Source organism: Stomoxys calcitrans, chromosome 3, assembly GCF_963082655.1.
Source record: "Stomoxys calcitrans chromosome 3, idStoCalc2.1, whole genome shotgun sequence".
In the NCBI taxonomy this organism is placed as follows: Eukaryota; Metazoa; Arthropoda; class Insecta; order Diptera; family Muscidae; genus Stomoxys; species Stomoxys calcitrans.
In genome coordinates, this window is record NC_081554.1 from 115,178,860 (window position 1) to 115,195,443 (window position 16,584).

Here is a 16,584-nt window from a genome sequence, read left to right on the forward strand (position 1 = left end):
ACTAATAGGCTTTCGGAAAGCACAAATGTTGATTGCAGTTTTGAGTTTAAATGTGTATCGCACGACGAAGTTTTACATTGTCTTAGATCAGTCAAGTCAAATGCTACTGGTCTTAATAACATTGACCCAAGATTCTTTAGAATATTAGTTCCTTACCTTTCACCTTATCTTACTCATCTCTTTAATTCAATTCTAATCTCCAGTGCATATCTGACTATTTGGAAAAGATCAAAGATAGTCCCAATTCCTAAATCGAATATTGATTTCCGTCCGATTTCTATATTATGTTACCTCTCGCAAGTTTTCGCGAATATTTTGTCCGAATATCTCCATCATGAATCTTTCAGAATCAATTAGAAGTGAAATTAATGATGGCAATGTTACTTTTCTCATCCTTCGAGATCATTAAAAGGCTTTCGACTCGGTTGATCATCATGAACTTTAATCAAATATACTTTTTTTACACTTTTTTTCTAAAGCAAGCTAAAAGTAACAGCTGATAACTGACAGAAGAAAGAATGCAATTACAGAGTCACAAGCCGTGAAAAAATTTGTCAACGCCGACTATACGAAAAATCCGCAATTACTTTTTGGGCAACCCAATATTATGATCTGCTGCATTCGTTATGCTATAAACAAAACAAAAAATTACCTATGGGCATTGTTGTTTTTGAACATTCAAATACCTTAAAACATCTTCTAGTTGCCCAATATATTCTTCCGAGGTACCAATTACACCACATAATACGATTTCTTCCAAACGTCGTATTTTTGTCAAGACTGCGATAATGTTTGTCAAATTGCCTAATTTCAGCAATCACCATTGGCTGTAGGTGAAGATAAGCTATTTTGTACTATTTTGCACTTTTTGGTAGCAAATGTACGTATTTTGAATGATCATTTAGTCACCTATTGTATATTTCCTTCTGGTACCAACATGCCAAATTTCAGACGACTAGCTCCATCTATTAAGAAAGTACCAATTGGTTCCAAAACGTTGGAGTTGTGAATAGATTATTTAGTCATCCATTATATTTTTGCTAGTTGTACCTGCATGCCAAATGTCAGACCTCTACCTCCATATGTAAAGAAAGTAGCAAATGGTGCCAATTTTGGTAGCAAAATGTGCGAACTTTGAATAGATCATTCAGTCATTCATCATTTATTTCTTGGTTGTACCTACATGCCAAATATCGGACCTCTAGCTAAATAGTACCAATTCTGGTATCAAAGCGTTCAAATTGTGAAAAAAAATCATTTAGTCGCCCCTCATATATTTCTAAGTCTTACCTAAATGCCAAATTTCAGACCTCTAGCTCAATCTGCACAGAAAGCACCAAATGGTACTAATATAGGTATCTAAATGCAAAAAATAGTCACCTAAATGTAAAAAAAATCACCTGCCATTTTTTCCTGAATGCCAAATTTCAGGAAAGTACAAAATGGTAACAATTTTGTTACCAAAATGTATGAAGGTATTTCCTAGTTGTACCTATATGCCAAATTTCAGTCCTCTCGCTTCATCTGTAAAGAAAGTACCAAATGGTAAGAAAGTACCAAATGGTAAGAAAGTACCAAATGGTAAGAAAGTACCAAATGGTAAGAAAGTACCAAATAGTACTAATTGCGGTACTAAACGTACTATTTCTCCCACTGCCGGTACGATTTTCCGAAATTTTTTTCTGCCGAACCTCATTTTTTCGAAACGGACTTAATTTTTTTTTTTTTATTTTTTCTAAGAACAAATATTTGAGATTTTTTAACAAAATATTATTGAAATTATCAAAATTTTCTCTAAATACTTAAATTTGGGGAAAAAATTTAAATGGGGTACACTTACTTAGTCATTCCGTTTGTAACATTTCGAAATATTAATCTAGGACCTAGGAAAGTATATAAATTATTGATTGTCTCGACATTCTGAGTCGATCTAGCCATGTCCGTCCATCCGTCTGTCGAAATCACGATATCGGTCGAACGCGTAAAGCTAATCACTTGAAATTTTGCTCAGATACTAAGTATTAATATAGGTCGTTGGGGATTGCAAATGGATTATATCTGTTCAGATTTGGATATAACTCCCATATAAACCGATCTCCCGATTTGACTTCTTGAGCCCCTGGATGCCGCAATTTTTGTCCAATTTGGTTGAAATTTCGCACATAGGGTTCTGTTATGACTTCCGACAAATGTATTAAGTATCGTCCAAATTGGTCAACAACCTGATATAGCTCCCATATAAACTGACCTCCAGATTTGACTTCTTGAGCGCCTGGAAGCTGCAATTTTTGTCTGATTTGGCTAAAATTTTGCACATAGGATTCTGTTATGACTTTCAACAACTGTGTTAAGTACGTTTTAAATCGATTAAGAACCTGATAAAGCTCTAATAAAACGCGATCTCCCGATTTAATTTCTTGAGCCCCTGGAAGCTGCAATTTTTGTCCGATTTGGCTGGTATTTTGCATGAGGTGTTCTATTGCGACTTCCAACAACTGTGCCCAAATCGGTCTATAACCTGATATAGCTTCCATGTAAACTGGTCTCTAGATCAACCTTGTTCGTTTCCTAGAAGCTTTAATTTTGCTTGTTTGCCAGCAGTCTCGTATGTAGAATAAAACTATGCCCTTCAACTAAATTTATTTTGTATAAATTTTAAGCAGTATCCATAGTGGTGGGTTACCAAGATTCGGCCCGGCCGAACTTAGCACGCTTTAACTTGTTATACATATTATAAATACACATGATGGCTCATTTAATTTGCTTAAATTGTCGCATAGAAAAACTTTTGTAATATAACAATTTTACGAACAATGATTTTCGTCCGAAAAAAATGTGGTGAAAATTGAACAGCCGAATTCCCAAAATGTTGACAAAAAAATTCAAAAACTTCCTAAATTGGGAAATCTTTTCGAATAATTCAGATTTCGATTATACGCAATTAGTCAGCATCAAACAACATCAATCGATCGTCGATTTAAATGAAGTTCGTTGATTAAAATGAAGTTCGAAGAAGAATTTGAGTACGCCATTTAAGCAGAATTTGCGAATTTTTTGTCAACATTTTGGGACTTAGACTGGTCAATTCTCACCACAGTTTCCTACGTACGTAAAACAATCATCATATAAATAAAATTGAATATGTGTTTGTTTGTTCCGTATAGAATATAGACCGATTTTCTTAAAATTTTCACAGATTGTGTAAGTTTGTCGGGATGGAAACAACAACGCCATCAAAAACCAAAAGTGGACCGATCGGCACAAGATGGGTTTCAAATGAAAGGAATTGGAGACTAGAAAACGAATATCGTATTAAAATTTGGATCCAAGTACCAAGCGTGCATCCCCAACCCAAAAACTCCTTTGGGCTTTTGCCTGTCAATTCAACAATTCCCACGCATTTTTCCGCATCCTCTAGCACGATTCTCGATTTGTACTTTCTTAGTAACACTTCTAAAGACTAGAGAAGTGTCCTCCGATCGAAACCGTGGTTCTCACGGGATATTCGTTCGGCTATTCACGAGAGGAATATGTCGCATCGCAGGTGGAGACGTTTCAGGACGCCTGAGTTACATGATGCCTTTCGCTCAGCAAGAGACCACGTCAATAAGTTGATTAAGATAGCGAATAAAGACTACTATTACAGACGCTTTACTTCTGCAGTAGGCTCCAAGAGAACGTGGAAGGTTATTCGAGATATAGGAATTGGGAAAGATACTAATAGATGTTCAACAAACTTGGACATCAGTCGGCTTAATGATGCCTTTGTTAATGTCCCACAGATCCCAGTTGATCCCAATTTCTATGGCTTCAATATCTCCCCCTATCTCGATGACGACTCTGGTTTTGGCTTCAGCTGTATTGGTCCCACCGATGTCCTTGAGTGTGTCGCGACTGTAAAGTCTAACGCTATCGGATCTGATGGCATTGATCCTAGATTTGTAAGACTTTTGCTCCCCCTTATTATTCCTCATGTAACCTATGTTTTCAATAGGATTTTGACCACGAGTTACTTTCCGTTAGCGTGGAAACATCCCAAAGTCATCCCACTGCCTAAAAATTCCAAGGAATATAGACCAATTGCGATTCTTTGTTACTTGTCAAAGGTCCTTGAGAAATTGTTGTATTTGCAAATGTTGTCTTTTGTCAACGAGAACTCTTTGTTATGTGTGAGACAGTCCGGGTTTCGACCTAACCACAGCTGCGTAACTGCCTTGGCAGAGGTCACTGAGAGGATCAGGGTCAAAGGTGTTCCTCAGGGATCAATTGTGGGTCCTCTTCTCTTTTCATTGTTTGTTATATGGGACTCAAATGTAAGGTATTTGGGAGTAAATTACGAATATGACATTAAAATTTGTGTTCAAGTCTAGGTGACGCTTTTGCTTCCAAATATAAGTCAAATAGGTTGATTGACCCATTATGACAATATGGGACTCAAATGAAAGGTATTTGAGAGTAGAAAACGAATTATAGAAACGAAATATTCAATTATATGCGTTTTGAAGATATGATCTACAACAAAATATCTAAATGAGAAACAAAGCACAAACAAAAACTTTATAGTTAAGCGACCGTCTTCAACAGTCGTTGGCATAGCAAAGCAGACAAAAGCCAGAAAGACCTCGAGTTTGAATTAAAAACAACAATATTGTTAAAATCTTGATCGATATTTTGTCTTAAGATTGGTTTTTTTTTATTTTGTCTATAAAAAAGAGCTTATAGTTAAATGTTGTCGTTGGACAAATAATTTGAGCGGGGTTCAAGCATGGGCAAAATTTTGTTTTAGAAAACATTTTATTGACGCTTAGAAAAACATTTTGTTGAAATTTTGACTTTAAAAAAATAATTTTGAGATGGACCGGGTCAAATTTTAACTTTAGAGGATTTTTCACTGATAATATAAAAAAATTACAAATTAAGAACAAATTCTGTCTTTACAATGTCAATGAAAACATACATAACTTCAATTAAATTTTTAATTGAAGTTATGTATGTTTTCATTGACATTTTTATACCCACCACCGAAGAAAGGGGGTATATTCATTTTGTCATTCCGTTTGCAATACATCGAAATATCCATTTCCGATCCTATAAAGTATATATATTCTTGATCGTCGTCAAAATCTAAGACGATCTGGTCATGTCCGTCCGTCTGACCATCTGTCGGTTTAAATCACGCTACAGTCTTTAAAAATAGAGATATTGAGCTGAAACTTTGCACAGATTTTTTTTTTGTCCAAAAGCAGGCTATATTGAACTATATATTGATATAGCCCCCATATAGACCGATCCGCCGATTAAAGGTCTTAGAGCCATAAAAGCCACATTTCTTATCAGATTTTGCTGAAATTTGGGACAGTAAGTTGTGTTAGGCCCTTCTACATCCTTCTTCATATTGACCGATCTCTCGATTAAAGGTTTTGAGCCCATAACAGGCGCATTTATTATCCAATTTCACCAAAATTTGGCATGGTGAGTTGTGTTAGACCCTTCGACATCGTTCTTTAATTTGGCTCAGATTGGTTCAGATTTGGATATAGCTGCCATATAGACCGATCTATCGATTTAAAGTATTGGCCCCTTAAAAGGCGCGTTTATAATCCAATTTCGCTGACTTAACTTAGGCTTTTCGATATCCGTGTCGTATATGGTCCAGATCGGTCTTTATTTGGATATAGCTGCCAAAAAGACCAACATTTTGCTCTACAAAATTGAACAATGACTTGTACTTATTACTCAATGTCCGTGCCGTATTTGGTCCAAATCGGACCATATTTCGATATAGCTGCTATGTGGGAATAAATTATGAAATTTTCACCGGACTATGACGGAAGGTGGTTTACATATATACCCGAGGTGGTGGATATCCAAAGTTCGGCCCGGCCGAACTTAACACCTTGCTTTTGTCTTTCAAAACAATTCCCTTAAAATTTGTTTTAGAAAACATGTCATTAAAATTTTGTCGTTATATTTTTTTCATTTTAATTTTGTCTTTAAAAAATAATTTCGAGGGGACGCCTGGACAAAATTTTGTCTTCGCAGAAAATTTTGTTGAAATTTTGTCTTTAGAAAAAATAGAATTTACTACGCCAAATTGGTAATATCAAGTGCATTTCATTATCAGAACATCGATGTGTTCCACCACTTACTAAATAACGTACGAAATAACAAAACGATAGGCCAAGCTAAGAAAACCACATTCCATCCGCGCGCTAACCTATGTATGTCCGCAACGAAAAAAAGAACAATAAACCAGACTTCACCGGAGCTTTATGCAGCCACCACCATAAGTAAACGCAATGTTCCAACGCAATCTGCTGAAGCTAGTCAAACAATAACAACTGCGACGCCGAATATGGACAAACATACACCTAAAGGTATGAGGGCTGATAGCAGCAGTAAAACAGCGCTGCCGCGAACAACCCTGCAGCATGCCAATGCGACTGCTGACATTTTTCCGTGGGCAGCGTTTGACGAAAAACTCAATACTGTGTTGGATACAAAACTGAGCGATGTTGCCAAAATGCCAGGCGTAGCTAACTTACACGTTAGAATGCAGCAACTCCGTGAAGAAACGACAACACTAAAAGCTGAACTGAACGAGATGAAGCAAAACATTGAAATGTTTGAGCAGTTTACGAATCGTTCAAATGTTGTTGTTGCGGGTATGTCCTACAATTCAATTAATGATGCGAACGCCATGTTTGTACGTCTATGCTATTGGGTTGCTCAAAAAGTAATTGCGGATTTTTTATATAGTCGGCGTTGACAAATTTTTTCACAGCTTGTGACTCTGTAATTGCATTCTTTCTTCTGTCAGTTATCAGCTGTTACTTTTAGCTTACTTTACAAAAAAAGTGTAAAAAAGTATATTTGATTAAGGTTTATTCTAAGTTTTATTAAAAATGCATTTACTTTCTTTTAAAAAATCCGCAACTACTTTTTGGGCAACCCATAAATGTAGAAGTGAACATCGTTTCAACTCGTAAACCGTCCGTTGATTTTCTCTGTACCGTCATCAGCAAAGCAGAGCTTACATATACAGTATTGGTCTAAACACGCAATCGTGATCGGCTAGAGTCCAGCGACGAAAATATCTCTGCATCTACATCTAACGCTTTTGCATCAAATTATGCAAGCTAGCAACCAGTTGTGTGTCAGATATTATCCTTTAATATGCAAACTTAAATAGTAGTTTTGGCAACTTCTTTATATATGTTAATAACTTTGACGTCTTTTTTTAAATAAGATTCACGGTTTCTTTTGAATCTAAAACCAATAGAACAGCATATAGACATTATACCTGAACTAGGTCAGGACATCACAGCGGAACGTATGTCAAAGGATAAGTGTTTGGATAGTAAAGGCCGAGAACATCTGAACTTAATTGAGGACTTGCGTGGCGTTCATTTTAATGGACGATGTGAAGATGATAGAGAGGGCGAGTTTACGTTTTGTGGGGTAAAGGGTTCAACGGTAATAGATTGCGTTGTACAACTGTTGGACAACTTTGGTGTCTCCTGTAAACCGTATTAGGATCATATGCCACTGGAACTCTCTATTAGCCATGCATATTGCCACAGGAACTGAGATGGTGTCCCTTGAGGCCTGATGTATGTAGATGTGACTTAAATTATCTTTTTATCGAATCTACCATTGATTGCAAGGCTGACATTCTCATATTTAAAATACACGACGCTGCCGGAAAGTCACCAGGTAAACGTTTTTTCGAGCGCAAGAATAGATGGTTTGACGCACAGTGCGAGTCAGCCGGAAAACGTATGCTTAAATGTCTTAACTGCTATTGCAGATTCAGATCTATAGGAGACAATATATTGAAAGTAGGTCCCTTTATACGAATCTCTGCAATAGAAATAAATTGGAATTTCACAACTCGTACTTTGGAATAAGTTAAAGGAAAGACCACCTAGAATAGGAAACGACCTTAATGCGGGTTCGTTTCGCGAATACTTTATTGAGCTCTCACGAAGATGGGATGGCTCTCACGAAGATGAGATGGCTTGAGTGCTGCCGCACCACATGGATCCATTTGTAGACGGCTCTTTCGAAATGCACACATTATTATTTGTACTCGGTAATGCAAAAAGGAATAAGGCGCCGGACTTTGATAGAATTCCTTATGAATTCTACAAATATGCTCCGGTTTCGTTTCAACAAGAAGTTCTACATCTGCTTAACTCCATTTTTCTTCGGGAGTCTATCCCTTCGTCCCATCATCCCATTGCACAAAAAAGGAACGTAAATGTGGTGTCGAATTACAGATGTTTGTCTCTGCTTGACACACTTTACAATATATTCGCCGGTATAGTGTTGAACCGAATTAATTCGTGGGTAGAGCAAAATCGGACTCTGAACGAATACCAGGCTGGATTTAGACGGGGCTACTCGACTACTGAAAATATCTTTAACCTTACAAGCATAGATTACTTGAACTGGAAGAGAGGTAGAAAGAAGTTCGCATTCTTTGTTTACTTTTCTGCTGCCTTTGACATGGTATCTCGAAACTCCTTGTTTTATAAATTGGCCATATTGGGTCTCTCTACAAAGATTATTAGTATACTGCGTCTGATTTATTGTGACACCACAAGTCAAGTATGGGTGGCTCAACCCTATCTACACCTTTTAAGGTTACTCAGGCAGTCCGTCAAGGCTGTTAACTGAGCCCAATACTGTTCGCTTTGTATATAAATGATAACCATGAGTTTCTACCCGCTGGTGTACGCATTGGGGAGGTCGAGATTAGGGTATGTAGACATCGATGAAACTTCAGTCGATGATTGATGTTCTATACGCATATTTATCTTTAAGGGGTCTAAGATAAAACCTGACTAAATCTAAGATTATTGTTTTCAGAAAGGGACCCATGATCAGTAGCAGTCTGTCTTGATATTACGGCACTGATCCCATAGAGGTCGTAAGTGAGTACAATTATCCCGGTATGAATCTAACGTATAAGCTTTCCTTTGTAAAGCATCTTTCTGACAAGCTACAATCTGCAAAAATGGCTATTAATTCTACATGGCTAACCTACATCCACAACGAAAGAATTAGCATTTCGAATAAAATGAAGATATTTAATACTGCTGCCAAGTCTATATGTTAGCTATGAGCAAGTAGAGAAACTATTCAGGTTCTTCATAAAAAAGGTACTATACCTACAAAGTTGTTAATTATATTAGCAAGGTACTTGCAATGCCTAGTGATTGATTTCCCCGACTGCTGGCTGAGGAGACTATAGATGCCGGGGTTTACTGAATAAAGAGCTGGTTAGATTTAGGTGCTGAACTAAGCATTGACGTTGATTTTAGTCTTAGAGCTCGGGATATAGTGTTTATGCACGAAATAATTTTATGCGACCTTATGGAACGTTAAAAGGTCTTGCATGAGAAGAGGGCCCTGGCTTCGCAATGCCACGATACGACATCCCCCTATACTTTCGAGATGGCAACTCCCAGAAATTTATAAGTTTAGTTTTTCGTACCAGAGGTGGTCTGCTTAACCTCAATTCCAGAGCCTTTAGAAATGATACAAACAATAATTGCTCTATTTGTAACCTACAAGTTTCAGAAACCACTTTTCATTTTATTGGAAAGAGCTCATTGACTCCAAATGAGTTCTATACAATATTAAATGGAGATAATTCTGCACCACTCGGGAATTATCTATTGTAGTTAATTCCTTGAATAACCGAAAGTTAATTCTAATAAAACAAAACCTGAAGCAAAGTAAATCAGAAACATTACCAACTTAAAAAAAAAAAATTATAAAGATAATTTATCACTCTACATTTTAGTAAATTTTGTTTTGTATGCCAGTCTGACACACAACATAGATGTTATGTCAAATTAGATTTTCATAAAAAAACTGTTTCGAATTATATTTGAAAATGGATTATAAATAAGATCTTTTCTAATCGAATCTAAATCTTTAGAAGAATTTTGCTAAAATTTTTTATTGATTTTTGTTTTGAAATTATTTATAAATAAATTAAATTTTGACTTTAATTGCAGGATATTGTTCGCCTATGGATCATTTTGTTCAAAAAGAATTTGTGCCGGCTATGCGTTTCGCGATTTCCAATTAGAGCAATTGCATTAAAATATTTTCTTTTTAAAAAATTTCTGTGAAATTTTGTCTTTAAAGAACATATTAATAAAATTTTATTTAAAAAAAATTGCCTTAGGAAAATTTTTCTCTGAAATGTTGTCTCTAGAAAAAATTTTATTTATATTTTGTCGAAATAACTGTAAAAATAATTTCATTGAAATTTTGTCTTTAGAGTACATTAAATTTTTTAAAATTTTATGAACACAAAAATTCCATTACTATTTGGTCTCTAAAAAAATGTCAAGACAAAATCTTTAAAATTCGTAATGAATTTTGTCGTTAGAAAAAATTAAAATTTTTGTTTTCATTAAGAGAGAAATTTTTAATTTGTGTCTGCACAATTTTTATTTATTTTTGTCATTAAAAAATTATAATTCTTTGTAATTTGAGCAAAAATTTCATTTAAATAACGTCTCTAGGAATTTCTGTGATTAAAAAAATTTTAATTTTGTCTTTAGAAAAAATTTCAACAAATTACTTTGGAAGAAAAATAATTTAGAGGGTCCCAGACTTGAGTAAAATTTTGTGTCTAGAGAATATTTTATTGAAATTTTGCATGTACAGTATATTTGTGGAAATTTTGCCTATTTCAGGCAAGTGATGCCCGAAATACGCATTTGAATTCTTGTGCTGCTACATGCCCCAACATTCATCTGATTTGACTAAAATTTGACACAAAGGGCTCTGCTCTGATTTCCAGCATACGGGCCAGGTATCACACGAATTAGTCTTTATACAGTTATAGGCCCCGTTAAATATCGGTACCCCGATATAACTTCTTTAGACCAAAGAAGCCGCACTCAATTCTCCATTTGAATGTTGCAAAATAATTCAAATTCGAACAGAGTTAATTAAGGTAAACTTTTAGTGGGTACCAAAAAATTTGGCCCAACCAAACTTGGCAGGTTTTGACTTGTTTTTCAATCTGCCGGTAAATAATTTGCTTGAGCGGCAACAATGGCCATAACTCGAAATCTAAAGGAGTTAGATGTGTAAAATGACATGTTTCTTTTTTCGATGGATATTCCATAACAAATTTCATGGAATTCTTGAAATTTTTCTCACATTTTCCTCGCATACGTTTATGTTAAGTATTAGTTTTGAAAGAGCTTAGAACCTTTTAAACTTATATTTACAAAATTTTACTGTTTACAATTTTGATGTTCCTCAGATGTTTTAATTGCTGCCTGCAGATAAATACTCTCGACTCCGACATGACTCCACAATCGTGATTGCAAGACAAGAAAACGATTTTTTTTTATAAGAGGCATAATTCAATGGCTTGCAGAGAAAACACTAAGCACACAGTCTTAGAAGCCAGCTTCTGTTTCGGAGTTAAATTTGCAAGAACAATAGCACACATGCATGAATGTTTATGAATTCTTTTAAAAGCCAATTCAGAATACACTCACACAACAGACAAATATAAAAGAATGCGCACTCTCTCGCCCACTTTACACTCTCTCGCTTTCTCTCTGTCGCCTTCGTATGGGAAGGAATGGTACATAGTCCTATGCCTGCTCTCGACATTTCTCAGTGGGACCAGCAACAGAGCATAGGCGATGACTACAGCCATGAGAATTGCCAAGTGATGGTGCTTTTCGCAAAGCGGCAGCAGCCTAGAGCTTTCAGTCCCGGATTGGCTGTTGCTGGGTAATGATATCCACCGAATACGAGAACGTGTCGCCGCAAGAGAAACTTCCTACCTTCTTGTGTTTCTTCCTCAATCGTGCTATAGGCAGCCTAAAACATTTGCGGTTGTGATTTTTCTGTTTTCCCGTTTTGTCTCTAGTTCTTCTGATTTCGGTTGGCGAAAAACGAAATAAAAAAAAATATACATATAATCATCGAAGAAAAATTCCTATTCTTTTGATTGTCACAAAACTAAGAAGATGAAATCTCGCGTCGCGTAAACTGTGACGGTGCTGTGAAAAGTGAAGAAAAAATTGTGTGACATTGGGCAAAAAAGAGTGTGTGTGTGTGTGCGTATTATTGAAAATTTCAAGAAATATTTTCCAAAATTATCAAAAGTAATACACATAAGTATCCCACACACTCACACATACAAGTGTATATACATACAAATCTACAGGAATGCCAATATAAATATTCAACAGTAGCAGTCCGTTTAAGAGTGAAAACCGCAAACAAAAAGAAAATAATTTGCAAGTAAAAATTTGGTATATATATTAACAAAATCAACAACAAGACGTGATAGAAAACGAAATCAAATTATTTAAAATAAAAACACAAAAAATAAAAAGATACACAAGTGTGAGGAATTGTGAAAGAAAATATTACCAGGAAAACTCCATAAGCAAGTGAGTTTTGATGTCAATGTGGTGGTAGAGCCTCGGAAGGAAATCTGTTTTATTCTCAACATAACATTCACATAAGCCCAGAATCTTTTATGGGATACCCATACACACAAAGTACACCCATCGTTCATACTATATGGGTTCAAGTATCCCGGTACTTGGTGCTTCTTGGATTACTCGAGAGACTCCTTTTACTGGTTTTAGAGCGTTTTCTTCTTGCTTTGTGAGAGAGAGAGTAGCAGTCCGTGAAAAACTTGGCCAAACAAATTGATTCTAACCTTCACCATTAACGTCATCATCACCATCTCCATTTTCGTCATCATCACCATCAGCATTATCATCACCATCATCTGTTGGGACTCTCCACAATTTTGTTTTGGCTCGAGTTGAAAAACGGCTTTCCCCTTTTTCGCCTGACATTGTCTTACTGCGGGCATTAGGCACTTTTGTTTAACTACGAGATCTTACATCCAGAACCATCATCTTACATACCCACACACACACGCACACACCCATATACACTAAGTTATGGGAATAGAATAAAAATAACAACCAGCCAAGAATAAGCAAAGCATCTGCTACCACAACCAATACAATCCTCTGAGAGTTGTACGAATCCTCCTTGCGATAAGCTAGAGGACCACAACTTCAACCGGCCACAGAAAGCTGTTGACACCAAAAACAAGCGGTCCCCATGAACAAGAGGAACAGACAGATAAATAAATGCTTCGGCTTGCTAAAACAAATCGAGCGCAAGCCACTCTGAAGTCAGTTACAATTGTTGGGCCCAAACAGCAGGCGACGGTTGATTGAAGCGCTCTGGAACACTTACTGTACTATTTACTAATCCCATTACATCTTTGCTTTTGTTAACGATGCTGGTGTATGCCCGTGCTTTTTTCGCTCTCTCGCATGGCCTAACCTTTATTAGAGCCTTTCGAAGTCTCTTTCTTAAGGCATACAGAACACAGAACACACACACACACACACACACTATGCTTTTGTACCCGGTTTCGGGCAAGCTCCCGTGTGTATTGTTCGCTTGTGTCTCACCTGTGTCATAAAGTAAACGCAACACATATTCTCTTGTTGTTGTAGATGATGGTGCTACACATCCGTTAAAAGTATTCCCCTTTGGCCCGGCCGCTGCTGCTACGCAAATATAGGAGACAAACAATAGCAGAGATAACTAACCTCGGATACCAATTATTGGCATCAACAGAAAAAAACACACACACATATATATATATATACATTTTTATACACACTATATATGTATATACACACACATAGTACAGCAGCCAGCACCATCATTATCGCCATCGTCATCTAGAACAAGTCCACCACGGTCTCATTGCTACAGCCATCGTCATCATTGCCTTCTGCTGAGGGTTAACGTAAGAGTTGGCAGTTCTCGTTGGTCGTGCCTTACAGCTCCCCACAACATTCATATCGTCGATGGTTTCCCGTCCGTGTGCCACTGTTGTCGGAAGCACGTAAATCAAAAGAAACGAAGAACAAGCACAGCAAGAATAACAAGGAAAAAGAAGTGCAGAGAAGGACAAGACCTAACTTCCGGTTCAAAGCGTAGCCCATTTACAGGGGTGTGCGTGCGTGTGTGTGTTTGTGTGTTTTACTAGGATTTAAGTCCCATATCCTTGGCTAAAGTTAATATTTTCGTTAGGATTGGCAGGCCGCCTGTGTTTATTGTGTGTAACAACATCCCGGCGGAAATCGTTGATACTGAATAATGGCCATTTGCATGGAATAGAATTGCTCGGCCTTCTTTCTTCACAAAGCGGTCAGTTATAACAGTAACAACAACAACAACAATAACAAAACAATTGACAATTTTTCAAGTACGCTACGCAAAACTCCTAAAAGTAATGCACAACAAACATTGCACAATGGCTGAGAGAGTTTTCACATACAAGTGTGAGTGAGTGCAATTGTGCGAACGCATAAGAGTGAGAGTGAGAGAGAGCTAGAGAGTGGCTGTGCCAACTGTTGGCATTGAGTTTCCGTTTTTTTGCCATATCAAGTAAGGCACTAGTGAAAGTGTGCATGTATGCGTCACTGTGTTGATGTCTTCGATACAGAAGTTGAAGTCGAAGTTGCTATGCGTACTGCCGAGTACATAGGTATGCGTGCGTTCGTGAGTTTGTGATTATGTGTGTTAACATGCGGTTTCCGGCTAAAGGCGATACAATTTAAATTTTTTTTCTCCTCATGCGACATTCGTTTCAAACACAAAAAGGATTTACTACCGTGGATTTTCTTTATTTTAACCTAAAACAACAACACAAATAACATCTGTGGTCACAATAATTTCAAGAACACCAAACGACAACAGCAACAACTACAACTACAACAATATACTGCCAATAAAAAGAGGAGATAACATCTTAATGAAACCAAAGTAAGTTTTCCACTTTTATGTCTACAACAAAGCAAAATCTCAAAACGCGGAAAAAGCGACAAAAGAAAGACCAAAATATGAAAAACTTGGGCTTTGTTGGAAATAAAAACTTAAATCAATATACGCTCACACAAACTCACATGAGTATGTGTAGATTTACAAAATCCCGGCGACTACCAATACAAATGTCCCCTGACGTTCCTGGTTGGAAAAATCAGGCTAGGCCAAGACATGTCACCGATTTTACATTTTAATAAAAACAATTTTAATATAACTAGATCGTTTTCTTAACATTTGCTTATAAATGAATATGTCGATACAAAGCACCGTGGAGCAAAAGGTAAAATAACTCCACAAATTTAGCTGTGAGCAATACGAAATGTTCTTGTTATTTTCAAAAGATGAACTGAGCACACAAATCTGTCTCATATAGAAAAACTACGCGCGTTTGTGTACCCATATATTTGTCAAATTAACCACGCTGGCTTCGTATGAATTTCGTACTACGAATGCAGACGACAAGCAAAATACTTTGTCTGAAGCAAAACGTACTCAAATACATGCATTGTACAACATGCACTCACTGAAATCTGAATTAATCTTTCTTTTTGTATTCACTCATCTCGTTCTTGGTGTCTTGTAATCTATTTTACTCAGTTCTGAATTGTCTCACCCTAAGTTAGGTTTGAGCAGTCTGCCATCAGACTTTCTTAGAAGTTTTCGTCCACTGTGATACCACAGGAAGATAAGAAGGAAGATGCCTTCTAGTTCCTGCCGTTGAACCACGAATTTTCACATCCTCTAAATCAGACTGGTTCTCAAAGAAATGAGAACCTAAAGTGGAAGAACCAGTGCGGGACACACACGCAGGATGTGTTCTATAGTCTCCTCTTCTTCTTCGATGTCCTCACATGTCCTTCTGCAAAAATCGTTATTAGCAACCTTCAGTCTGTCAGTATGTTTTCCGATTAGATAGTGACCTGTCATGACGGACACAATGACTGAGACGTCTGTTCTAGCTAGTCACAGCAATGCGGTAGACCTCTTCAAGTCTAGATTAGACCATAAAGTTTTGGAACCATCTCGTTGAGGGATCTGCGACAGTCGAGGGTGGCTTTTGTGTTCAGAAATGCATTTTCCAGGGATTTAATGGTTGCCAGGCCAATCGTGACATTATATCTAAGTCATTCCTACTTCGACAAGACCAGTTCTACATCTTCAAAGAACACCCCAAAACCCATCTGGTGGTCTAGTTTGGAACCATTCCTATAGAAGCCTAGGTAAGTTCCAATCAGTTCTAACAGGAATAGTGGTAGAGTACTTTTTATTAAAAAAAGGCTTTGGCAGGGTGCAATCCACACTGCCTGGAATATCCGATATTGTACCAAGGATAACAGCAGTGGTGGCAACAATTTGTCAATCCACAATATCCAGAGACAGTAGGTGTAACATTAAATTCAGTGTAGCAAATGGTGTGGTCCTCAGTGTGGCTGTTATGCACAAACCTGTCATCTTTTGGATCCGCCTGAGTAGGTGGGCTTTTGAACCATCGTCGCTCAGATTACATTGTAGGTCTTACAACTGAAATTTACACCCAGTGCATGACACGCGGTTTAAACCCCCCAACTTTTGCCAATAGCTCTCTTGCAGGTGTATAGAACAAGAGTTGCCTTTCTTGCCCTTTCAAAATGTTGGATTTGAAGTTTAATTTCCTGTCCA

The 16,584-nt window shown here is 37.0% G+C and overlaps 2 protein-coding genes across 6 annotated transcripts in view; both read left to right on the top strand.

The window, feature by feature from the left end:
* The first annotated feature begins 5,952 nt into the window (after positions 1 to 5,952).
* On the top strand, positions 5,953 to 10,189 carry LOC106093194 (uncharacterized). The gene is made up of 2 exons (XM_013260210.2): positions 5,953 to 6,665; positions 10,032 to 10,189. Exons 1-2 carry the CDS (start codon positions 6,224 to 6,226, stop codon positions 10,103 to 10,105), a joined length of 516 nt encoding a protein of 171 aa, XP_013115664.1. The 5' UTR covers positions 5,953 to 6,223; the 3' UTR covers positions 10,106 to 10,189.
* Positions 10,190 to 11,775: 1,586 nt separating this feature from the next.
* The window catches only part of LOC106091562 (dipeptidyl peptidase 4), a 193,081-nt gene continuing 188,272 nt past the window's right edge, over positions 11,776 to 16,584 (top strand). Inside the window, exons 1-3 of one of the 5 annotated variants that reach the window (XM_059364984.1) lie at positions 11,776 to 12,449; positions 14,131 to 14,587; positions 14,704 to 14,865. The gene's annotated coding sequence lies outside the window, so the exon portion shown is untranslated. Of the gene's footprint in view, positions 12,450 to 14,130; positions 14,866 to 16,584 lie in introns of all 5 variants that reach the window. The other 4 variants (XM_059364982.1, XM_059364981.1, XM_059364983.1 and 1 more) reach the window with 4 other exon arrangements.

Coding starts and splice junctions, on each gene's coding strand:
- LOC106093194 (XM_013260210.2), top strand. CDS start 6,224: ATGTCCGCAACGAAAAAAAGAACAATAAACCAGACTTCACCGGAGCTT. Junction 6,666..10,031: donor TTCAAATGTTGTTGTTGCGG/GTATGTCCTACA, acceptor CTTTAATTGCAG/GATATTGTTCGCCTATGGAT.